General features: G+C 37.9%; 1 protein-coding gene across 5 annotated transcripts in view; it reads right to left on the minus strand.

Annotated features, from left to right (window-relative positions):
• Window positions 1-26,232, minus strand: part of LOC105486104 (inturned planar cell polarity protein) — a 96,967-nt gene that overhangs the window by 46,483 nt on the left and 24,252 nt on the right. For all 5 annotated transcript variants that reach the window (XM_071093071.1, XM_071093073.1, XM_071093072.1 and 2 more), the window contains exons 2-4: window positions 23,337-23,872; window positions 9,933-10,018; window positions 3,743-3,946 (exon numbers count right to left, since the gene is read on the minus strand). In XM_071093071.1, coding sequence (XP_070949172.1) covers window positions 3,743-3,946; window positions 9,933-10,018; window positions 23,337-23,872 — 826 coding nt within the window. The remainder of the gene's footprint in view (window positions 1-3,742; window positions 3,947-9,932; window positions 10,019-23,336; window positions 23,873-26,232) is intronic.

Raw genomic sequence — 26,232 nt, forward strand, 5'->3', positions numbered from 1 at the left:
AAACTAGAATTATTAACTCAAGGTCTGCATGTATTTTTTTTTTTTTTAATTTATTTTTTGAGACGGAGTCTCGCTGTGTCGCCCAGGCTGGAGTGCAGTGGCTGGATCTCAGCTCACTGCAAGCTCTGCCTTCCGGGTTCACGCCATTCTCCTGCCTCAGCCTCCCGAGTAGCTGGGACTACAGGCGCCCGCCACCACGCCCGGCTTTTTTGTATTTTTAGTAGAGACGGGGTTTCACCCTGTTAGCCAGGATGGTCTCGATCTACTGACCTCGTGATCCGCCCGCCTCGGCCTCCCAGAGTGCTGGGATTACAGGCGTGAGCCACTGCGCCCGGCCAGGTCTGTATTTTTCAGAACACAGAAATAACAAAAATGTGTTTAAGTAAATTCCTTCTTTGCCATTTTGATTATTCACTAAATTTTGATATATGAAGCAACACAAGGAAATGAATCCTTTTGGATAAAATAGCTTTAGCATTGAGAATACAGACTCGAAGGATTTCAAAAAGAAAGAGATACAGATTAGATAAAACCTTTTAAATCTCACTTCTGTGGAAAGTATTATGTTTGACTAGATGCTCTGAGAGACCCTTTCGTTGTAAAACTAGATCCATGGCCAGAACATACTTGTCAAATTGCTGACATGCAAGAAGCAGGGAGGTTTCCAAGGACAACCTTCCAACCTCCTCCATTACTGCAGAGCAAGTTAGGGCCTCTGCTGGGAGTGTTGAGTGGTGGGCAGAAGGACAGAAGCAGGCCTGTCCTGAGGGCTGATTCCCATGACAGCTTCCGTCAGGACACTGAGTACTGGGCTAGGAACAAGGTAGGTGAGCTGAGCCTAGAACCACTTTGTTAAGACCATACCCTCAAGTAAGACTGAAATATCCTAGGTCAGTGGCAAAAGCAGAAGAAACAAATTATCTCTGGAGGACAGCATTCCCTCATTAGAACGACAAGACTCCCAAAGATAACATCAAGCAATAAGTTTAGTCAAAGATCCCTAAGGACATAAGAAGGCAAGCCATTGCAAGTGAAAACCTTGTGACACGTGAGAATCCTCTCAGGACTAGAGCTTGTAGAATGGGCAGATACAGAATATAGAGTCTACAAGTTTAGAGTTACAAAGATGAGCAAGCAATAAAAGACCCCCAGGAATATCATGGCAGATTTGAAATGATGATTAAACACTTTTCAGAAACTTCTAAAAATAAATATGTAATTGTTTAAATACAAAACACAATGGAGAGATTAAACAACAGTTGGGGCATAGAAGAAGTAAAAAGCTGAACAAACACTAGAAAAGGCACATTCCTTACAAAGGAATGACAGACTGACAGTAGACTTCTTAAGAGCAATAATGGAGGTCAAAAGACAAAGGGATACTATCTTCAAATAGATTAGAGAAAATAACTATTTACCTAGGTGGCACAAGCAACTTACGTATTCACTTGATCTTCTTCCTGGCCACACAGGAAGGCTACATTTCTTACTTCCTTGCATATGGATAGACCATGTGACTAATTCTACCCAATGGAACATGAGCAGAAATGATGTTACTTCTTTCAAGTCAGGTCTCCAAAATGTCCCATGTGATACTGCCTGCCTTCTCTCTTCTCTCATTGGTCAATTAGATGCAAAGGATCTAATAGAGGACTCCTAAGCCCTTGGGAATAATAGGAACACTAGAAGAAAGGCTGGAGTCACTGAGCCACATGACCAGGAATAGTTAAATGAAATGAGATCTAAACTTTCATCATGTTAAGCCACTGAGACATTAGGATTGTTTGTTATAGCAAGTAGCCTACCCAAATGAATACAATCTAGAATTATCAAGCTACCTTTCAAGAAGAGGTAAAAGAAGCCATCATCAGATAAATAACAACAAAAAGAATTGATCACCAACACACTTTCACTAAAAAGACATGTTTAAAATATATGTTTTAGGAAGAAAATAATGATCCAATAAGGACAGTCTCCGATGTAAGAGGATGATGAATAAAGAAAATATGAGGCACAATTGTAAATTTAAGCTATGTAAAGCTGTATGAAATATATAATATTTATATTAAAAACAAACATACAAATATATAATATATAATTATATTTATACATTTTATAATACATCATTTATATATTGTATAATATATACTTAATTTATAAATTTTATGGTGTACAAAATGTTATAATAAGTAGTAGTTATAATTATAGATGATGGAGAAAAGAGATAGCACTAAAATATTGATGACAATAGCACATAAGTAAAGAGAAGGGTAACTGAAGCTAAGGTGTATTAAGGGGTTTGAATTATTTGAAAAGGGGTTAAAATAATGTTTCACTTTAGAATCCGTTAAGACAAATATCATAAAATTTTAACTGTAATCATTTAAAAAACAGAAAGAGTATATAGCAAAAATAATGACACAAGCAACCAAAAATAGATAAGAAAAATATCACAGAAAAAGCAATTCCAGTAGAAATTTTCAAATAAGGTAGCAGAAATGAATTCAAATATATCAGTAATCTCTATAAATGGACCCACTGAGTTTGTTAGAAGAGAGAGACTGCCAGATTGGAAATAGGCTGTGTGTAAAAGACATGTCACATACATAAAGACACGGACTGAGAAAAAGAAAGAAAAAAATTCAAATACTTATAAAATAAAGCTGTATGATATTAAATATTATTTTTAAAATGTGAATGTTAAAAAAGGACTTTAAGACAGAAACAAACTAGGGTGGAGAGGATCATATCATGAGGTCAAAAAGTTCAGTTCTCCAGGAAGATTTAATAATTCTAAACATTAATGCACATAACAAAATTGTCTCAAAATATATAAAGCATAAATATTTAGAACTGGAGGGAAAAATGGACAAATCCTCATCAGAGGGGGAGATTTCTATATCTTTCTTAATTATGAATAGGCAAAGCAGACAAGAAACCAACAAAAGATAAAACTTGAACAAAACAATTAACAGACTCAAAACATTGATGTTGAAAGGTAACCTGGTATCAAAGAAAGGGCACAGAATTTGGAAACACTTCAGCTTAAATAGAAATGATCAGTTACTAGCTATGTGAACTTAAACATTGTACTTATCTTTACTAGGATTATTTCCTTTACCTGCAAATAAAAATACCCAATATCTGATATTATGCTAGACAAAAAGTAGGTGTTCAATAAACATTGAAAATGAATTTTAAAAACATGTAAAATATAAAAACTATCGACAACCTATGTAAGAAAGTTAATGCTACATCCCCCTGCATTAAAAGCTATTAACAGAAGGAGGGGATTGACTGTAACAGGGCACAGAGGAAATTTTTTGAGGTGACAAAAATGTCCCATATCATGATTGTGATACTGCTTACAAAAGTATAATATATTTGTCAAAACTCATCAAACCGTATACTTAAAATTGTTGAATTTTATTATGTATAAGTAATACTTCAATGAAACATATCAAAAAGAGCTAAAAAGACCTTAGCTTCTAAGTTAAAACATACTGCAACAATACCTTCCTCTTTTTTCTTCTCCTACAGAAATAACTGAATAATTTGTTTTCATTTTAAAAACATTTGTGGTATGAAATATTCATATCTATAATAGAGTATTAGATACACAATTTTAAAGAACAATAGTTAATTCATTTTTGTCTCTTCCTTAAATCAAATATACTCACTATTCACTGGGAATACAATAAAAGGTCCTTACTTTTTCCTTTGGACTTTTGAGGACACTCACCTCTTCCTTTGAGGTTTCTGAGTCGAGCTGTAGTGTGAGATACATAATGATATGAGGAGTGTTTAGGCTACTCTGCTGGATACCTTCAACCTCTTCTCCCCAGAGAAGCTTGACTAAATCACTTGTGTTCGATTGTGTCTTTTTCTGTCTTGGTTGGGATGTCTCCTTTTTCACAGCATATGCATTTTCAAATGTCAGTTTCACCTTTAAAAATTAAAACAATGTGTTGATTTTTCAACAAGGGAAAATCAGCTGCAATTTTCACAATGAAGGATCTGTCGATGCATATACACCCAGGTATGTAGAGTATGTATAAATCATCCCAGAGTGAGGGCTCCTGATGGCTGGGGCTGCATATTCTATTTATATTTGTATCTTCAGCTCCTAGGAGAGTGTCTGATACATATTACCACAAATATTTATTGAAAGAATGTATAATGTTCTGTATAAAAATTCATTTAATCAAACATAATCATTGCAGTCTAAATTGTTGACTATAAAAATAAGAAAGGCCATCAAAACCCAGAAATTAGTATGATCTGATAGTGCAAAAAGAATAACATCACAATATGAATGCTGACAGCACTGGCTCATCTGGGAAGATAGAAGGAAGAGATTCAGCATTAAGAGTGACTTCACACAACAGAGTTAACTCTCTTTTCAAATAAGGCGGTATTTCAAATATTCTTCTCTTAGACATTCTTTCTGGTTCTTTAAAACAAAGGCCAAGGAGAGTAAACGCTATCGATATGCTAGATCTTAGAGCAACATGGCTCTAAGAAGATTATCAATTTTATGAAGACAGTTTTAATTTCATGGCCTGATGTTAAGACTGGTAAGAGTCCAGAATGTGGCCATTTACCACAGGTATGGAAAGGTAGCCTCCACTTCTCAATTACCTAATGGTCTGGTACTGGTCCGTGGCCTGGGGGTTGGGGACCCCTGGTGTAAGAGGATGTCCTTATTCTTAGGAGATACATGCCAAAGGACTTAGGGATGAAGTATTAAAATTACCTATCCTTGGAAAAGGAAATATTTGTCTAGATACCAATTGGTCAAAGATAACTCGTTCATTTCAAAGAAGTACCAAAATTGGATAGCCACACGTAGAAGAATGAAACTCTATCTCTCACCGTATACAAAAATTAACTTAAGATGGATTAAAGACTTAAATCTAAGACCTGAAACCATAACAATTCTAGAAGAAAACGTACTCTTTGGACACTGGCATAGGCAAAGAATTTACGACTAAGACTCCAAAAGCAAATGCAACAAAAATGAAAATAAATAAATGGGACCCAATTAAACTAAAAAGCTTTTGCACAGCAGAAGAAATAATCAACAGAGTAAACAACCTACAGGATGGGAGAAAATAGTTGCAAACTATGCATCTGACAAAAAACTAATATTCAGAATCTCTAAAGAACTCAAAGAAATCAACAAGAAAAAAGTAATCCCATTAAAAAGTGGGCAAATGACTTGAATAGACATTTCTCAAAAGAAGATATACAAATGGTCAACAAACATGAAAAAATGCTCAACATGACTAATCATCAGGGAAATGCAAGTTAAAATAAAATGAGGTACCACCTTACCCCAACCAGAATGGACATTATTAAAAAGTCAGAAAACAATAGATGGAGCAGACGTGGTGAAAAGGGAACGCTTATGCCCTGCTGTTGGGAATGTAAATTAGTACAACCTCTATGGAAAACAGTATGAAGACTTCTAAAAGAACTAAAAGCAGATCTATTATTAGATCCAGCAACCCCACTACTGGGTATCTACCCCGAATTCCTTTATCTAGAATGAGGATTTAGAAGTACCCAAAAGAAAGTATATGGGAGCCTTTGGTGGTATTCTCCGGAAATGTGAGAACTCTTTGGGGAATTCCTGAGTACAGACTTTGTGACAGATAGATGGGGGCTCTGAAGATTGTCCCCTGGCATCGGGCTTTAGGAAGGAGCTCTGAGTGAAGATGTGTGAGCAGTATGGAAGGGGAGAAATCAGATCAGAGGGAGCATGAGATGAGTCACATCCTAGGGCAGCAGGTGTCACAGAGATGCAGCTGGAGTGTCTATGAGACTTGTGCATAAGCAGTGGTGACAAGAAAGCAGGTCCTCAGAGAAAGAAACGCATCTCAGAACAGGGAAGGCATCTTTCCCAGCTGAGATTCTTATGGGTGGAGAGGTCAAAAGATAGGGTGCAATCTACCAAAAATAAAAAAGGGAAATTTTTAAGTCCACCAAAAATAGACTTAAAAATTCACTAATTTTCTTCAGGCAGCAGCAACCACCTCAAATTTATGACTGGTTTGCTATGCTTGGTGAAAAACAACATACTTGAAAACTACTGTTATATTTGGCAAACAACATCATTTCTTTTCTGTGGTGCAAGGATCTTTTTGTCTCACCATGACAAAAACTCTAACACACATCACCGAACCATCCATTAAAATTCCCTAAGGAACTATTTCAGCCACCATTCTTCTGATTTAAGTAAAGTTGGCTTCATAATACAAATAAAATTATACTTTAAAAAGACATTTTTAAAAACTAACATGTTAAGTAGCTACAAATGTCAGGAAATCTGGTTGCCTTGATAAAATGGTAAAGGGTGAGACAGATAACCAAATTAAGAGTTAAGTGCTATTTTAAAAAACAGGTTGATATACATAAATATTAGGGATATTATGTGTTTTATAGGGAAAAACTTTTATTAAATGATACTTAATGTAAGTTAGTTTACATGAAGCTTCTTATAAAGGGTTTTCTCTTATTACTCGGTGAGACTTTAACCTGGTCAAGGTTCAGGATCCTTCGTGTCCTATGTCCCTCTTCTTTGTGCAGTTTGCCCAGCCTTTCCTCAGACCCAAGGAAGCACTCTCTATGACTCATCACTTCCAAAGTCTTGTCGCTTTGTCTTTTCTTTCTACTTCAGTCTTTAGCCTATCCTATTTAAAAAGCAATGTCTCTTCCAAACAAAGAAATCATCTACCAAACAAAGAAATCCTCTGATTCCCCTTTAGCTACCATCCTCTTCACAGATGCGACCTGGGGAGGCTGTCAGAATTTCCAGCAGCTGTGGAAGCTGACCAGTCTCTCACCTCTGCCTCAGTCTGCACTGTCTCTCCCATCATCTACACTGCTCTATGCATGTCTCATCCTTTCCCTGTTGGCTAACAGCTGGCAGATGCTTTCAGTACTCCTTAGTCAAAATTCTGAGGGAATCGAGTCTGACTGGCTTAGCAGATAATCTCTCCTCTATCCTCTTCTCTTCTTGGGCCACCTCACTGAGTGACTGAAGACAAAACTTGGAAGGCTTCTTGGACTTCTCTCTATCCTGTAGACAGTATTGTCCTCTTTCCTTCCTCTCTATCTTAAATCTAATCTCCTCCTCCATTCCCGGTCAGCATGTTGCTCAGGCCTTTATCATCTCTCTTCTGGACTACTGCAAAACCAACCACCTGGTTTCCTGACCTCCAGTCTTGCATATGCTTCCCCGATCCAGAGTGAAATATTCCTAAAATGCAAATCTGATTTGCATATAAGTCCTGCACTTTAAAATGTTGATATAAATGGTTACCTCTGGGTTCTGAGAATAGATTTACAAATATCTAAAAAATTTTACTAGTTTGTTTTCTAATTTTTCGACAGTATATGTATCATTTCTGTGTAACAAGGAAATAATAAAAGTTAAAACATTCCACTCAAGAATCATCTCCTTTAAGAAGCCTTTGCCCCCTCCTTCAGGCCTAAGAACTACCTGAGAGAGAAGAGTCTAAGACTAATAATCTTCAGGCTCTTCTCCTAGAAAAGCAGTTAGGATCCTCCAAAGCTCTAAAAAAGCCAGCTATGGCCCAGAGCTAAATGAAATCAGTCTTGGTCTTCTGCAAAATTTGGACCCAAGCTCCCAGATAAAAAGACAGGGGAGGAGATGATGTACTACATGCATGATTATGTACCTGTTAAATAAATGAGAGCACAGAGCTGCAGAAACGGATCAGAGTCACAAAAGTCAGCAATTAGATGAGTATTTGAACCTTTGTTCTTGTTATTTAAATTTTTGAAAACCTCTTTTAAATCAACATTTTATTTTAGAAATTTTGAAACTATAGAAAAGTTGTAAGAAGAGTACAATGATTGCCCATAATCCCACATATAATGGCACTATTGTTAACATTTTGTCACATTTGCTTCATTTTGTCTCTTCTCTCTGGTCTTCCTTTCCTTTCCTTCCATACTCCTCCCTTCTCTATATGTATTTTTAAGTTTCTTGGCTGAACCATTTCAGGTATCTTAATACATTGTCCCTGAGTACTTTAGCAGGTCTCTCCTAAGGATAAGGGCATCTTCTTACACCAGGGGGCGTCAACCTCAGGCCACGGACAGGTATCAGAACCATTAGGAACCAGGTGGGATAGCAGGAGGTGAGTGGCCAGTGAGTGAAGCTTCATCCATATTTACAGCCACTTCCCATCATTCACATTACCACCTGAGCTCTACCTCCTGTCAGATCAGTGGTGACATTAGATTCTACCAGCAGCACAAAACCTATTGGGAACTGTGCATGTGGGGGATCTAGGCTGTGCACGCCTTATGATAATCTAATGCGTGATAATCTGTCACTGTCTCCTGTCACCCCCAGATAGGACCATCTAGTTGCAGGAAGACAAGCTCAGGGTTCCCACTGATTCTACATTATGGTGAGTTGTATAATTATTTCATAATAATAGAAATAAAGTATATAATAAATGTATACCTGACTACTCTTGCATGTTTAAAAAGGATGGGTTAATTGTGGATGGAACTGGTCCAAAATATTTAAATCCTTATTTCTTTCTCTCCCTTTTTCTTCTGCTAAGTGTGCACAGCTGAATTTGCAAAGGTTAATTAAATATAAGTATAATGTGATTCTGCTATAAACATAACTTTTCATATTTTTGAAGAAGAAGAGACATGATTGAACTCTGGTAATACTGGAAGCACACCTGCAACCAACATAAGAAGAAAAGGGGATCGCTCACTCAAGGATAATACATAGCACTTTATTTCTATTATTATTATAATACATTGTAATATATAATGAAATAATTATACAATTCACCATAATGTAGAATCAGTGGGAACGCTGAATTTGTTTTCCTGCAACTAGATGGTCCCATCTGGGGGTGATGGGAGACAGTGACAAATCATCAGGCATTAGATTCTCATAAGGAGCATAGAACCGAGATCCCTTCCTTGCATGCACAGTTCACAATAGGGTTCGTGCTCCTAGGAGAATCTAATGCCACCGCTGATCTAACAGGAGGTGGAGCTCAGACACTAATGTGAGCGATGGGGAGCAGCTGTAAATACAGATGAAGCTTTGCTCACTTGCCCACTGCTTACTTCCTGCTATGGAGTCCAGTTCCTAATAGGCCATGAACCACTACCAGTCCATGGCCCAGGGTTTGGGGACCCCTGTTCTAACCCATATAAAGCATATAATCTTCCCTATGCCCCCAAAAACAGAACACTAATTCCTGATGCTATCTAGAACAGAATATTCATGGTATACTCTGTTACCAAAAGGTATAGCACTTGCAAAATAACTGTAATAACCAAAAAATGTCATTTACAATACACAATGTCAATGCTTAGGGTATCAAAATGACTTTTTATACAATAAATTTATTTCTATCTACAAGGATTGAAAAATAATTCGTTAAATAGCCAAACAAAAGTCCAGGAGAAAAGTTTAATTAAATGACAAAAAAAAAAAAAATCAAGAAACTTGTATAATTTGTTTTTAAAATAAAATCACATTGGAAAAAAAACTTTATGGCAACAGTGATCTTAGTAAGTCAGAGAACAGAAAACTCCATGACTATTTAAAATGACTATTCTAGGAACTAAATTATCACAAGCATATATGGTAGTTATAATGGGAAGTTTATAATTATATATGTTTTCATTACTGTTGCTGTTACTGCTTTACGTAGAATTTTATTTGCAGATATTTTTCTCTCTTTTTAGAATAATCTCTGAAAGCTAATAATATTAGCAAGAGCTAAATTTTCTTAAATAGCCAATTACCAATGTAACTCATCCATTATACGTGATACTTTTCAGAAGCTTAAAAAGGAAAATAGTGCAGGATATATTTATTTTATGTAACATCATAAAATATAGAAAAAGAATGTCCATACCTGCATAGGTCCAGGAATGCAAGACAGAACCCTCTCGATGTTTTCAGTAGTAACATCAACATCATTCACAGCAACAAGGACATCACCTGAAACCAGAATAACAATAAAAGAGTTTTATTAATATCCAAAAACCATAGAGGTCTAGAATTGGAACATTAAACAGCTACTCTGACCTCCTCAAAGTTCAGTGAGAAATGTGGCACAGACAAGCAGGAACTTGTCCAAGTTTATACAGCTCATTGGTGGCAGGGCTAATCTCCTAACTTTACTCCTCTTAATCTATGATACTGCCCACCATTACACCATAAATAATACAACCTATGAATATTTAAAAAGATAAATATTTTTATTCTTGATGCAAGTGGGAGAATTACGTAAATCCAAAGAACAAATGGAAAATTTGTAGCATGAACCAAATACTGTACTTGACAAAACTGAATCTAACCACTTACACCCACAGTAAAAACAAAACAAAACAAAACAAAACAAAAAACAAAACAAAAAAAAACCCAGCTGAAATTCTAATTAAATCCGTGTGGCACATCGTAACACAATATGCTATGGTATTCACTTCTGTTACTGATCTATGTCTATACACAGTTCTTCGCTTCAAAGGCCCCAACCATATCAAAATACACTGCATGTTTGGTAAAAATTTCCTTTTCCATGTACTTAAAAAAATGTGTATGTTTTCCAAATCTGACAATAAAATAAAGATCAGTGTTGAAATAGAAACTTACTTTCAGAACATAATTAAAGATACTATAAAAATACCAGTGAGCTATATTATTAGAAATATAGACATACCAAAGTTATTTTTCTCATCATTCCTAAGTATATTATTAGGAAATTGATGAAATAATTCATATTCATCCATTCACTTAACAAATATTTACTGAGCACTTACTGTGTGCCAGGCACTGCTCTAAGCACTAGAGACAAAGAACTGAACAAAGACAAAATCTCTATCCTCGGGGAGCTTAATATTCTTTGGGGAAGATGGATAATAAACATGTATAAAAGTTGAGCACCCCAAATCCAAAAATTGAAAACCCAAAATGCTCCAAAATTCAAAATATTTTGAGCATCAATCTGACCATCAAAGGAAATGTTCATTGGAGCATTTTGGATTTGGGATTGTCAGACTTGGGATGCTCAACAGGTAAATATAATGCAATATCCCAAAAAAGAAAAAAAAAATTCGGAAGCACTTCTGGTTCCAGGTATTTTGAATAAAGAGTACTCAACCTGTATATGTAGAATGGTGTTGGTAGACAATTCTTCAGGAGTCTCATGTTTCTGTACATCTTACAGGCCGAGGCATTGAGAGTCTTTGTTCTAGACTGTCTTTTCTTTTTCTTTTTTTTTTTTTATTATTATACTTTAAGTTCTAGGGTACATGTGCACAACATGCAGGTTTGTTACATATGTATACATGTGCCATGTTGGTGGGCTGCACCCATTAACTTGTCATTTACATTAGGTATGTCTCCTAATACTATCCCTCCCCACTGCCCCCGCCCCACAATAGGCCCTGGTGTGTGATGTTCCCCTTACTGTGTCCAAGTGATCTCATTGTTCAGTTCCCACCTATGAGTGAGAACATGTGGTGTTTGGTTTTCTGTTCTTGCAATAGTTTGCTGAGAATGATGGTTTCCAGCTGCATCTATGTCCCTACAAAGGACACGAATTCATCCCTTTTATGGCTGCATAGTATTCCATGGTGTATATGTGCCACATTTTCTTAATCCAGTCTGTCACTGATGGACATCTGGGTTGATTCCAAGTCTTTGCTAATTGTGAATAGTGCCACAATAAACATACGTGTGCATGTGCCTTTATAGCAGCATGATTTATTACCCTTTGGGTATATACCCAGTAATGGGATGGCTGGGTCAAATGGTATTTCCAGTTCTAGATCCTTGAGGAATCGCCACACTGTTTTCCACAATGGTTGAACTAGTTTACAATCCCACCAACAGTGTAAAAGTGTTCCTATTTCTCCACATCCTCTCCAGCACCTGTTGTTTCCTGATTTTTTAATGATCGACATTCTAACTGGTGTGAGATGGTATCTCATTGTGGTTTTGATTTGCATTTCTCTGATGGCCAGTGATGATGAGCATTGTTTCATGTGTCTATTGGCTGCATAAATGTCTTCTTTTGAGAAGTGTCTGTTCATATCCTTTGCCCACTTTTTGATGGGGTTGTTTTTTCTTGTAAATTTGTTTGAGTTCTTTGTAGGTTCTTGATATTAGCCTTTTGTCAGATGAGTAGATGGCAAAAATTTTCTCCCATTCTGTAGGTTGCCTGTTCACTCTGATGGTAGTTTCTTTTGCTGTGCAGAAGCTTTTTAGTTTAGTTATTTGTCAATTTTGTCAATTTTGGCTTTTGTTGCCATTGCTTTTAGTGTTTTAGACATGAAATCCTTGCCTATATCTATGTCCTGACTGGTACTACCTAGGTTTTTTTCTAGGGTTTTTATGGTTTTAGGTCTAACATTTAAGTCTCTAATCCATCTTGAATTAATTTTCGTATAAGGAGTAAGGAAAGGATCCAGTTTCAGCTTTCTACTTATGGCTAGCCAATTTTCCCAACACCATTTATTAAATAGGGAATCCTTTCCCCATTTCTTGTTTTTGTCAGGTTTGTCAAAGATCAGATGGCTGTAGGTGTGTGGTATTATTTCTGAGGGCTCTGTTCTGTTCCATTGCTCTATATCTCTGTTTTGGTATCAGTACCATGCTGTTTTGGTTACTGTAGCCTTGTAGTATAGTTTGAAGTCAGGTAGTGTGATGCCTCCAGCTTTGTTCTTTTGGCTTAGGATTGATTTGGCAATGCGGAGTCTTTTTTCGTTCCATATGAACTTTAAAGCAGTTTTTTCCAATTCTGTGAAGAAAGTCATTGGTAGCTTAATGGGGATGGCACTGAATCCATAAATTACCTTGGGCAGTATGGCCATTTTCATGATATTGATTCCTCCTATCCATGAGCATGGTATTTTCTTCCATTTGTTTGTGTCCTCTGTTATTTCACTGAGCAGTGGTTTGTAGTTCTCCTTGAAGAGGTCCTTTACATCCCTTCTAAATTGGATTCCTAGGTATTTTATTCTCTTTGAAGCAATTGTGAATGGGAGTTCATTCATGACATGGATCTCTGTTTGTCTGTTATTGGTGTATAAGAATGCTTGTGATTTTTGCACATCAATTTTCTATTCTGAGACTTTGCTGAAGTTGCTTTTCAGCTTAAGGAGATTTTGGGCTGAGATGATGGGGTTTTCTAAATATACAATCATGTCATCTGCAAACAGGGACAATTTGACTTCTTCTTTTCCTAATTGAATATCCCTTATTTCTTTCTCTTGCCTGATTGCCCTAGCCAGAACTTCCAACACTATGTTAAACAGGAGTGGTGAGAGAGGGCATCCCTCTCTTGTGCCAGTTTTCAAAGGGAATGCTTCCAGTTTTTGCCCATTCAGTATGATATTGGCTGTGGGTTTGTCATAAATAGCTCTTATTATTTTGAGATACGTTCCATCAATACCGAATTTATTGAGAGCTTTTAGCATGAAGGGCTGTTGAATTTTGTCAAAGCCCTTTTCTGCATCTATTGAGATAATCATGTGGTTTTTGTCTTTGGTTCTGTTTATATGCTGGATTACGTTTATTGCTTTGCGTATGTTGAACCAGCCTTGCATCCCAGGGATGAAGCCCACTTGATCATGGTGGATAAGCTTTTTGATGTGTTGCTGGATTCGGTTTGCCAGTATTTTATTGAGGATTTCTGTATCAATGTTCATCAGGGATATTGGTTTAAAATTCTCTTTTTTTGTTGTGTCTCTGCCAGGCTTTGGTATCAGGATGATGTTGGCCTCATAAAATGAGTAAGGGAGGATTCCCTCTTTTTCTATTAATTGGAATAGTTTCATAAGGAATGGTACCAGCTCCTCTTTGTAATTCCTCCTTGTACCTCTGGTAGAATTCGGCTATGAATCCGTCTGGTCCTGGACTTTTTTTGGTTGGTAGGCTATTAATTATTGCCTCAATTTCAGAGTCTGCTATTGGTCTATTCAGGGATTCAACTTCCTCCTGGTTTAGTCTTGGGATAGTGTATGTGTCCAGGAATTTATCCATTTCTTCTAGGTTTTCTAGTTTATTTGCGTAGAGGTGTTTATAGTATTCTCTGATGGTAGTTTGTACTTCTGTGGGGTCACTGGTGACATCCCCTTTATAATTTTTTATTTCGTCTATTTGATTCTTCTCTCTTTTCTTCTTTATTAGTCTTGCTAGCGGTCTATCAATTTTGTTGATCTTTTCAAAAAACCAGCTCCTGGATTCATTGATTTTTTGAAGGGTTTTTTTGTGTCTCTATCTCCTTCAGTTCTGCTCTGATCTTAGTTATTTGTTGCCTTCTGCTGGCTTATGAATGTGTTTGCTCTTGCTTCTCTAGTTCTTTTAATTGTGATGTTAGGGTGTCAGTTTTAGATCTTTCCTGCTTTCTCTTGTGGGCATTCAGTGCTATAAATTTCCCTCTACAAACTACTTTAAATGTGTCTGGAGATCCTGGTATGTTGTATCTTTGTTCTCATTGGTTTCAAAGAACATCTTTATTTCTGCCTTCATTTCATTATGTACCCAGTAGTCATTCAGGAGCAGGTTGTTCAGTTTGCATGTAGTTGAGTGGTTTTGATTGAGTTTCCTGATCCTGAGGTCTAGTTTGATTGCACTGTGGTCTGAGAGACAGTTTGTTATAATTTCTATTCTTTTACATTTGCTGAGGAGTGCTTTACTTCCAACTATGTGTCAGTTTTGGAATAAGTGCAATGTGGTGCTGAGAAGAATGTATATTCTGTTGATTTGGGGTGGAGAATTCTGTACATGTCTATTAGGTCCGCTTGGTGCAGAGTTGAGTTCAATTCTTGGATATCCTTGTTAACTTTCTGTCTCGTTGATCTGTCTAATGTTGACAGTGGGGTGTCAAAGTCTCCCATTATTATTGTATGGGAGTCTAAGTCTCTTTGTAAGTTTCTAAGGACTTTCTTCATGAATCTGGGTTCTCCTGTAATGGGTGCACTATATTTAGGATAGTTAGCTCTTCTTGTTGAATCGATCCCTTTACCATTATGTAATGGCCTTCTTTGTCTCTTTTGATCTTTGTTGGTTTAAAGTCTGTTTTATCAGAGACTCGGATTGCAACTCCTGCCTTTTTTTGTTTTCCATTTGCTTGGCAGATCTTCCTCCATCCCTTTATTTTGAGCCTATGTGTGTCTTTGCATGTGAGATGGGTCTCCTGAATACAGCACACTGATGGGTCTTGACTCTTTATCCAATTTGCCAGTCTGTGTCTTTTAATTGGAGCATTTAGCCCATTTACATTTAAGGTTAATACTATGATGTGTGAAGTTGATCCTGTCATTATGATATTAGCTGGTTATTTTGCTCGTTAGTTGATGCAGTTTCTTCCTAGTATTGATGGTCTTTACATTTTGGCATGTTTTTGCAGTGGCTGGTACTGGTTGTTCCTTTCCATGTTTAGTGCTTCCTTCAGGATCTCTTGTAGGGCAGGACTGGTGGTGACAAAATCTCTCAGCATTTGCTTGTCTGTAAAGAATTTTATTTCTCCTTCACTTATGAAACTTAGTTTGGCTGGATATGAAATCCTGGGATGAAAATTCTTTTCTTTAAGAATGTTGAATATTGACCCCCACTCTCTTCAGTCTTGTAGAGTTTCTGCTGAGAGATCTGCTGTTATTCTGATGGGCTTCCCTTTGTGGGAAACCCAACCTTTCTCTCTGGCTGCCCTTAGCATTTTTCCTTCATTTCAGCTTTGGTGAATCTGACAATTACGTGTCTTGGAGTTGCTCTTCTCGAGGAGTATCTTTGTGGCGTTCCCTGTATTTCCTGAATCTGAATGTTGGTCTGCCTTGCTTGAAGAGTGTTTTCCAACTTGGTTCCATTCTCCTCGTCACATCAGGCACACCAATCAGACATAGATTTGGTCTTTTCACATAATCCCATATTTCTTGGAGGCTTTGTTCATTTCTTTTTACTCTTTTTCTCTACATTTCTCTTCTCGCTTCATTTCATTCATTTGATCTTCAATCACTGATACTCCTTCTTACAGTTGATCAAGTCGGTTACTGAAGCTTGTGCATTTGTCACGTAGTTCTCGTGTCATGGTTTTCATCTCTATCAGTTCGTTTATGGACTTTTCTGCATTGGTTGTTCTAGTTATCCATTCTTCCATTCCTTTTTCAAGGTTTTTAGTTTCTCTGTGCTGGGTACGTAGTTCCTCCTTTAGCTCTGAGAAGTTTGATCGACTGAAGCCTTCTTCTCTCAACTCATCAAAGTCATTCTCCATCCAGCTTTGATCCATTGCTGGCGATGAGCTACGTTCCTTTGGAGGGGGAGAGGCGCTCCGATTTTTTCAATTTCTAGCTTTTCTGCCCTGCTTTTTCCCCATCTTTGTGGTTTTATCTGCCTTTGGTCTTTGATGATGGTGATGTACTGATGGGGTTTTGGTGTAGGTGTCCTTTCTGTTTGTTAGTTTCCTTCTAACAGTCAGGACCCTCAGCTGCAGGTTTGTTGGATTTTGCTTGAGGTCCACTCCAGACTCTGTTTGCCTGGGTATCAGCAGCAGAGGCTGCAGAAGATAGAATATTGCTGAACAGCAAGTGTTGCTGTCTGATTCTTGCTCTGGAAGCTTTGTCTCAGAGGTGTACCCAGCCATGTGAGGTGTGAGGTGTCCGTCTGCACCTAGTGGGGGATGTCTCCCAGTTAGGCTACTCAGGGGTCAGGGACCCACTTAAGCAGGCAGTCTGTCCATTCTCAGATCTCCACCTCTGTGCTGGGAGAACCACTGCTCTCTTCAAAGCTGTCATACAGGGACATTTACCTCTGCCAAGGTTTCTGCTGCTTTTTGTTTAGCGATGCCCTGTCCCCAGAGGTGCAGTCTACAGAGGCAGGCAGGCCTCCTTGAGCTTGGTGGGCTCCACCCAGTTCGAGCTTCCCAGCGGCTTTGTTTACCTACTTAAGCCTCAGCAATGGCATGTGCCCCTCCCCCAACCTCACTGCCACCTTGCAGTTAGATCTCAGACTACTGTGCTAGCAATGAGGGAGGCTCCATGGGCATGGGTCCCTCCGGGCCAGATGTGGGATATAATCTCCTGGTGTGCCATTTGCTAAGACACTTTGTAAAGTGCAGTATTAGGGTGGGAGTTACCCGATTTTCCAGGTGTTTTGTGTCTCAGTTTCCCTTGGCTAGGTAAAGGAATTCCCTTCCCCCTTGTGCTTCCCAGATGAGGCGATGCCTCACCCTGCTTCAGCTCTCGCTGGTTGGGCTGCACCCACTGACCAGCACCGACTGTCTGACACGCTCCAGTAAGATGAACCTGGTACCTCAGTTGAAAATGCAGAAATCACCCATCTTCTGTGTCGCTCATGCTGGAAGCTGGAGGCTGGAGCTGTTCCTATTCGGCCATCTTGGGCGCCCCCTCCGCAAATAAAAAATAGACTGTCTTTTCAAAGATGTTTGTATAATGAACAGCCTTGGACAACAGAGATAGTGTTTCCATCCTGAGCAAAGGTCAAGCTTGTTTACTGAATGGTATAATAAGGTCAATGCTGTGCTCAATATCTTATTATTAATAACGGTTCTTTATAAAAGATTGGTGTTTCCTAAGTTCAGAGTTCCTTTCCTTTAAGGCAACCAATTATTAGGCATCACTTGGCCATCTGTAGGGTTGGCAAACAGATGAAAATGTTGACACTTTAGGTACTAGTATTCCTCCTTTTTTGAGACAGAGTCTCGCTCTGTCACCCAGGCTGGAGTGCAGTGGCCAGATCTCAGCTCACTGCAAGCTCCGCCTCTCAGGTTTACGCCCTTCTCCTGCCTCAGTCTCCCGAGTAGCTGGGACTACAGGTGCCCGCCACCTCGCCTGGCTAGTTTTTTATATTTTTTAGTAGAGACAGGGTTTCACCATGTTAGCCAGGATGGTCTCGATCTCCTGACCTTGTGATCCGCCCTTCTCGGCCTCCCAAAGTGCTGGGATTACAGGCTTGAGCCACCGTGCCTGGCCTATTCCTCCTTTTTTCCCTTCCTCTCCTTGATATCTCCATTGAATGAGAACAGGGTTAAGTGCAGAGTGAGCAGGAGTAGTTTCTTAGGCCAACTGTGAAGGCTTGAACTAGGTTTAGATGCTCAAGAGATACAATTCAGATGAGAGTTTTGCAAGCATGGGCACCAAGTCATTATGATGGTTAACTATTACAACACTTTGGACAAACTTTTCTTAAAAGTAAGAACTTGCAGAGTAAAATAAACTTTCAACTTGAAGTTCACTTGGAGAAAAAAAAAAAAAAAAAAGACACAACAAGATGCCTGTTTAATTTCTCCTACATAAGAGATTAAACAAGAGTACTATGTCAAATTACTTATAGCTGTAGTGATTTAAAAAAAAATAAAGGAATGATAGACACAGTATAGCTGTGTCAATGTAAAATGAAACCACTTTTGGCCTATCCTAATGATTAGTTCTGTTGTCTATAGTTTGTTATCCTCAGGGCATAGAAATAGTAAAACCATTTTAAATTTGTTACTTTAAACTAAAATTCCATCGGATGATGTCCCAAATGACTTTTTTCTCCAAATCCCAATGAATACATGCCTGTAGCTGAGTGTTATAGGGAGTATCATCTAAAAGTATCAAGTCTAACAAACCTCTATAAAGAGGAGATGGCTCATCATAAAAATATATGAAAATAAATTTTTAAAGCAAGTGTAGTATACTCAATATTTTTAAATGTTTAGTAGAAAATTTTCCCATTTTATGAAATAAGTATTATATCCACTTCTCATTCTCCCAGACTTTGTTTTCCTCTAGTGTTTCTGAGCACTTCTGTGAAGTGACTCAGACATGGCCGGCTTCCTAGACATCACACCTTTGCTGTGAACATCCTACACTCCAGGAAAGGTCTTTCTCAATAAGTACACAGGAGTCATTAATATGCTTTGTCCCATTTCAAAGGCTAAAAGGAAATGAACTATATGATTGGTTTGCATTGTTAAATAAGAAATGGCCTGGGAATTACTGATGGGTAGAAATAAGAGAAAATTTTTATTAAGAGATATATTTAAGAACCAAATAAAATATTTTAAAAAGAGACCAGTTTATCACAGTTCCTCAATGTAAAGTTAATTATATGAGAAAAGCCATCAATTTCTCAGTAGATACTTAACATCAAACAACATATGTGTACTAAAGGGCTACTACATAAGGCACCAAGGGCTATGAAAATATATATGCAAAAGCTTGTTTACTGTTGTGTTTATACTACATATAAAATGAATATACAAATTAAGACATTATTTTTGACAAAAAATTATTGTATATAAAGGTAGGAAAAGGGAAGAATATATATCAAAATGTTATCTTTGGGAATATGGAATTTTTCTTTTTTGCTTAATTGTATTTTCTAAATTGTCTACAATGAATGGATATTATTACTATTGCAAAAAGAAAAAAACTCATATTTTACCAAGAAACCTCCACTGTGGTAGGCAGCATAATTGCCCCCCAAAGATGTCTATGTCTCAATCCCTGAAATCTCTGAATATGCTACCTTACACAGCAAAAAGGACTTTGCAGTTGTAATTAACTTAAAAGATTGGAAGATTATCCGAATGATCCTCAGGTAATCATAAAGGTCTTTATAGGAGGAAGGCAGAAGTGTCAAGGTCAGCATGAGAGAGACTGGAAGATGCTATGCTGCTGGCTTTGATTATGGAGGACAGGACCACAAGCCAAAGAATGCAGGTAGCCTCTGAAAGCTGGCCAAGGAATGAGATTCTTCCCTGGGGCCTCCAAAAGGAATGTAGCCCTGTGGACACCTTGATTTTCATACAAGAAGACCCATTTTAGATTTCTGGCTTACATTATTGCAACATGATAAATTTGTATGTTTTAAACGACTAATTTTGTGGTAATCTGTCACGGCAGCAATAGAAGATGAATGCACTAGCCTAATAATATAAAGCAATCTTTGTGATGCACCAAAAAAGGAACCACGAATGCTAAAAAAACAAAGATGGACATACAACATGTATCTGGAGGTCAGTTAGGAAAAAAAATAAATCAGCCTTGCTTGTTACAGGTGGGGATTTATGGACAGACGGAGTGGCAAATATGTATGGGACAGAAAAATGAGATCAAATTGTGAATTTAAATTGATTCTTTAAATTAAGCCAAATTTGACTTCAGGGAAAGGGAATTTGGTTTTTGAAAAGCAGTTACTATACTGCCATTTTATACATTCAAAACTCAATGTTTTCTGCCAATGCATTTACTAACAATAAATTTTGTTACTTTTTTTTGAGTTCAATCTCAATCCCTCATCTATAACATGTGGGCACTAAACTAGAGAGAATTAAGGCCCTTCCCAACCTACCATTCTAGAAGTCCTTGAATAATGGTACTAATTTGTTTTTGTGAAAACTGTTAAAAGAAGAAAAATTAGACATTTATCTTGCCTTTCCTGTCTGAACCATATGTCAAGGTTACCAAACAGAGGTGATGGGGAGTTTCCTTCTACAAAAGTAGTCTAACTGAAATATCGAGAAAGACAGAATTGGAATACCACCATTTTGCAGTCCCTCAATGAATTAATGGATCCAGGCAATGATCATCAATAACTGCTAACATCACAAAAAGAAAAACAGCAGATAATATATTGTTCTTGATGGAAGCACACAGACCACCTATAAAATATGTTTGATAGGCCTCAAGATCTAACGACCAGCTTATAGGAAACACCACTGAAAGGGGAGCATGTTAAATGAATTCTGGCTCCTTTTATAGAACTAAAAGAACAAACCATAGAGATATTTAGTTCAATCCTATCATTTCACAAGAAGGAAAGTTGAGGACCCAAGGGAATGTAAGTATGTATTAGCCCCTGTTCCAGTCATCTATTGCTGCATAATCAGTCATCCAAATAATTTTTTTTTTTTTTTTTTTGAGACAGAATCTCTCTGTGTTCCCCAGGCTGGAGTGCAGTGGTACAATCTTGGCTCATTGCAAACTCTGCCTCCCAGGTTCAAGTGATTCTCATGCCCTAGCCTCCCTAGTAGATGAGATTACAGGCATGCACCACCAGGTCCAGCTAAGTTTTGTATTTTTAGTAGACACGGGGTCTTGCCATATTGGCCAGGCTGATCTCAAATCCCTGGCCTCAAGTGATCTGCCCATCATGGCCTCCCAAAGTGCTGGTTACAAGTGTGATTACAAGTGTGAGCCACCAAGCCAGGCCTATCCAAATAATTTTGAGGCTTAAAACGACAATTGGCTGGGTGTGGTGGCTCATGCCTGTAATCTCAGCACTTTGGGAGGCCGAGGTGGGTGGATCACCTGAGGTCAGGAGTTCAAGACCAGCCTGACCAATATGGTGAAACTCTGTCTCTACTAAAAAATACAAAAAAATTATCCAGGCATGGTGGTGGGTGCCTGTAACCCCAACTACTTGGGAGGCTGAGGCAGGAGAATCGCTTGAAGCTGGGAGGTGGAGGTTTAAATGAGCCAAGATGGTGCCATAGAACTCTAGCCTGGGCGACAAGAGCGAAACTCCATCAATATATAACAACAACAATCATTTATCATCTCTCCTGGTTCTGGGGTTAACTGGGGCCAGCTGTGGTTCTTACTTGGGATTCCTCATGCAGTTACAGCCAGATGGTGGTTGGGGCTGGAGTCATCTTACAGGCTTCTCACTCAAATCTGGTGGCGAGGGCTTCAGCTGGGAATATCAGCTGGATCACTGGTGTCTTGGCCTCTTCACATAAGGGTGACTGGGTTCTAAGGGCAAGTATTCCCAAAATAACCAGGCAGAAGCTGCATCACTTTTTATGATCCAACCTCTTAAGTCACATGGCACCAATTCAGCTGTAGTCACCAGCCCACTCAGATTCAATGACAAAGAGCACAACTCTCTGCGGGAGGAGTATCAACACTACATTTTAAGAAAGTGTGCAGATCCTGTTGAGATCATTCTGGAACACATACTTTGCCACAGATGCCCTTCCTACAAGATTGTATATGATCCTCCTTGTAAACCGCTATGATGACACTTACCAGTGAGGAACTGCCTGCCTATCTGTAACCCATCTCTTCCACTATAACATAGCTCCTTTCAAGAAATAATTGGATCAGTAAAGTAATCTTTTATTCCTGGCACTTAGCAGACGCTAAAAAAACAAATTGTCAAATCAGTGAACAAACAAATGAAATTCAGATTTAAAGTTGGAAATATTTGAAAATGTATCTGTAAATGTTCTTCATTTAAACCTCTTATGTTAGATAAACTTAAAAGACTGTCAGCTTTTAGAACTTATTACTTTTAAATTTTAGTAATGATATATCCTCACATTTGACTCATTTATCTATAAGTAATAAGATTGCTACTCGGCCGGGCGCGGTGGCTCAAGCCTGTAATCCCAGCACTTTGGGAGGCCGAGGCGGGCGGATCACAAGGTCAGGAGATCGAGACCACAGTGAAACCCCGTCTCTACTAAAAATACAAAAAATTAGCCGGGCGCGGTGGCGGGCGCCTGTAGTCCTAGCTACTCAGGAGGCTGAGGCAGGAGAATGGCGTGAACTCAGGAGGCGGAGCTTGCAGTGAGCCGAGATCGCACCACTGCACTCCAGCCTGGGCAACAGCGTGAGACTCCGTCTCAAAAAAAAAAAAAAAAAAAAAAAGATTGCTACTAACTCAAACATTGTATCTAACAGCTTAAAATTTATCAGCAACACAAAATGCTCATTTTAATATGTATTCAGAATAACTTGTGGGTTTATTTTTCTTGAAAATTGGTGGGATATTTTATGACACATATATTTTATGACACACGCCCTTAAAAGGAAATTTATGTATAATACCACTGTTGCTAAATATGCCAAATGAAACAGTTGCAAACCACTCCAAGAACTTAGTGTACTCAAGTGCAAACATACAATTTAAAAGTATTTTTATTCATAAATTATATATTTTTGTATCCTGTTACTGGATATAGCCATTCAAACCTAAATTATCACTCTATGATCAACTTTTTTTCTTGTCAGCAAATATAACCAAGATGAAATAAAATTATATAATTCAAAACTTGAAAATTAGGTAAGCTATTTCTTGGCCTGAACAAGGCACACACATATTCAACACACTGAACTGGTTATTTTAGAACACTATACCTTGTAGTGTACCATGTGTAACCATTTCTCTACTGTACCAAATGTCATTAATCAGTTCTTAATCTGTGGAGACTGTATGTAATTGCTTTTATCACATTTCCCGCAAGGTGTCATCGTTAATCATGTATCTCTGTAAACAAGGATGGATGTGTACCAGCAACACTTACCAATGAGTACCTGACCACTCTTCATAGCAGATCCCCCTGGCAGCAGGCCATGAACCACAAGCCTCTCTCCATCACCCTGCCTTCCAGTTCTTCTCCAGCTCCACTTGGTCTGATGAATAATTCCAACCAGCACTTCCAGAAGCTTGAGCTGCTCTTTGGCTTTGATGACAGTTAGCTTTTTGGGGTTTACATAAACATTCACATCTTTGTACCGCTGTTGGACAATGACTCCTGTCTTCTGATTGGACTGATGCTTTAGAATGGATACTGGTCCATTGTCATTGCTATTTTTTTTATTGCAGCGCTTGGGTAAAAGTCTTTTCCTTCTTAAAATGTTGGTAAACTGCTTGAGTTTGGGTTCATACTTTTTTCTTTCTTTGTAATCATCTTCAATGATAATCTCATTTTCACTGAACCTGACATGGTTCACAGTTGGTGTCTCAGGAAGGAGGCTTTCTTCTTCATCCTCACTCAATTCCAAATAAAACAGCTCTCCATTTTTCTGCACACTGTCCAGCCATTCAGGCTCAAGATCACTATGAAAGAGAGAAAAGATAATCTTAATAGCAGCCCAATATATATATAAAAAAGGCATGTCATCCTGGCATGGGGGTGAGGGTAGAGGCTGGGGAGCAGGAAGATGGGAAAGGGTGAAACTTCTTTATTATTTCAATTATCCTTACTATTTCTAATTTATTGTGAGCCTCAACATTATTTCCTATATGATGCTTTTTTTTGTAGAGCTTTGAAGAATAGGAGTTGGGGGAGAAGGAATCAAAAAGGCATAGCAATAGAAAGGAAAACCAATGAAAAAAAAAGATGGTCCCCTTATAGAATCTATGAGTTGAAAAAAATTAAATCAACCACTGTGTGGTTACTGTTCACTTTAAACAATTTCACTGAATGATAATTTGCATTAGCAGTTGATTATGCAATTATATCCACAGAAGTATGCCACTTGGAAATTGTACATGAAAATATATTATTTGCATATAAATTATTTAGGATGGTTGTCAGGTTAAAATGAAAGCTAAAGCCTACCAGCTTTAACAGACTTTTACATAAGTTTTCAAAACAGAAACATCCACTTCACCATGAACTAAAATCTGCCCTGAAAACAACCCATTTATAATCACAGTTAATATAGTAATGATCACTTTACAGTCTATAATTTCCATAAAGCTCCTTTTTATGAAAAACTGTAGTAGAAAAAACAAAGCATATATTACATAATTCATCATGTGATTATAAAAAATATTTTTAACTGGGAAGTATGCTGCTGAAAAAAAACAAATTACTGCTATTAAAATGATTGAAATAGCATTAAGAAGCAAACATACTCATGGTAACAAACCTAAACTCTACCCTGTTCAATGTTATGAACAGTTTACCTTTCAAACTGCTCTTCTTTAAAGTGAAACTAGTTATAGCAGAAAAATTAACATGTAGAGAGTCTTTTCAGAAACATGAGCTGTAATATCCCGGCCTGAAAGAGTATAATTTGTGTTGTAATCATTAAATCAGATAGAAGACATTTCTGTTTTCTGCAGTGTTTATTAGCAACTCCAGTTCTTTTAACTTAAAAGTCAAATGTCTCTTTCTAAAATACTTTGAAAATTAGTCCCCAAAATATACTATTCTATTACTCAACTCAAACTAACCACTGCTTTCGTCTGTGGCTGGTTGTTAATATAAAATTTTCAACTACATATGAGTCATTTAAAAATAATGCCTAACAAGCTCAAAATATCAAAACTAACATTTCTTTGGGACTTGTTGGTTCCCAGTGTGTGGCATCATCATAGACACTAAGCCTCATTTGTTACAGATTATTAACCAAATATCGCTTATTTCAACCATACCTATCTGTACCCACAGAATCAATATTTAAATAACTATGCAGTTCTACTCTTGAGAGTCTAAATAACTATATCCCCACCATAATCATTTAGATAACAAGGCTACCTTAATTTTAATTGCTACAGTGTAAATACCATGATTGCACATTAATTACCTAAAAACATATGTATCAATTTAATATATATATATCAATTTAAACAATGAATAAAGTGTATCAGCCTTATTATCTCACCCTTTTAACCTGGTAAGTTATTTGTATTAGAGATATATAAAAGAAACATTTTCTTCCACTTGCTAAATACGAAGATGATTCATTTCAATCTCTAAAATTTGAATGTGAAATCACTTTTGGTTATGATTCAAAGATCCAATCCAAGCAGGTGGGGGCCAAGGGGATAGCATCTTGGCATTCAATTGTGGAGCAACTAAACAGCGCCAGGAACTGTGGTAAGTACCAGAATTATGATGAGAATGTCAGTTCCCGCCCTCGGTTAGTAAAGAAGAGAAAGTGAGGAAGAATTCATGACAGTACACAGGGTAAGTACAAGACAGAGGCATACAGGAGAGTCACCCAGCTTAGTCATACAGGAGAGTCACCCAGCTTAGCCTAGCTGGAAGTTGAGGGGAGATCAGGGAGACCCCAGAAATCAGTTTGAAAAGGATAAATGGGGGAGGGAGAGAGATGGGGAGCTGAAGGGAAAGCCGTGAAGAGGATTTCAAACAAGAGTAACAGCATAAGCAAAGACCTGATGATAGTCCCCATGACCTAGACGGAGAACCACTGGCAGTCTGCAGTTGCCAGAGTAAATGTGGAAGGTGGGGAATGACAGAAGTGGTCAAGCCTTAGTTTTGCCAGGGTTTTTAGATCATCCTAAGGGGTTTGGCTTTTGTAGTGCAGGTGAGAAGGCATCAACAAAGAGTTTTAAGTAGAGAGTTTATGTCTTAGATATCCCTGGATAGGCCTACTTTGGCAAGTAAATGGTTGGTGGATTTGAGGTGGACAAGACTCAAGTCAGGAGGACTAGTCAGGGGGCTG

The sequence above is a fragment of the Macaca nemestrina genome, chromosome 3 (genome assembly GCF_043159975.1).
Source record: "Macaca nemestrina isolate mMacNem1 chromosome 3, mMacNem.hap1, whole genome shotgun sequence".
Classification (NCBI taxonomy): domain Eukaryota; kingdom Metazoa; phylum Chordata; class Mammalia; order Primates; family Cercopithecidae; genus Macaca; species Macaca nemestrina.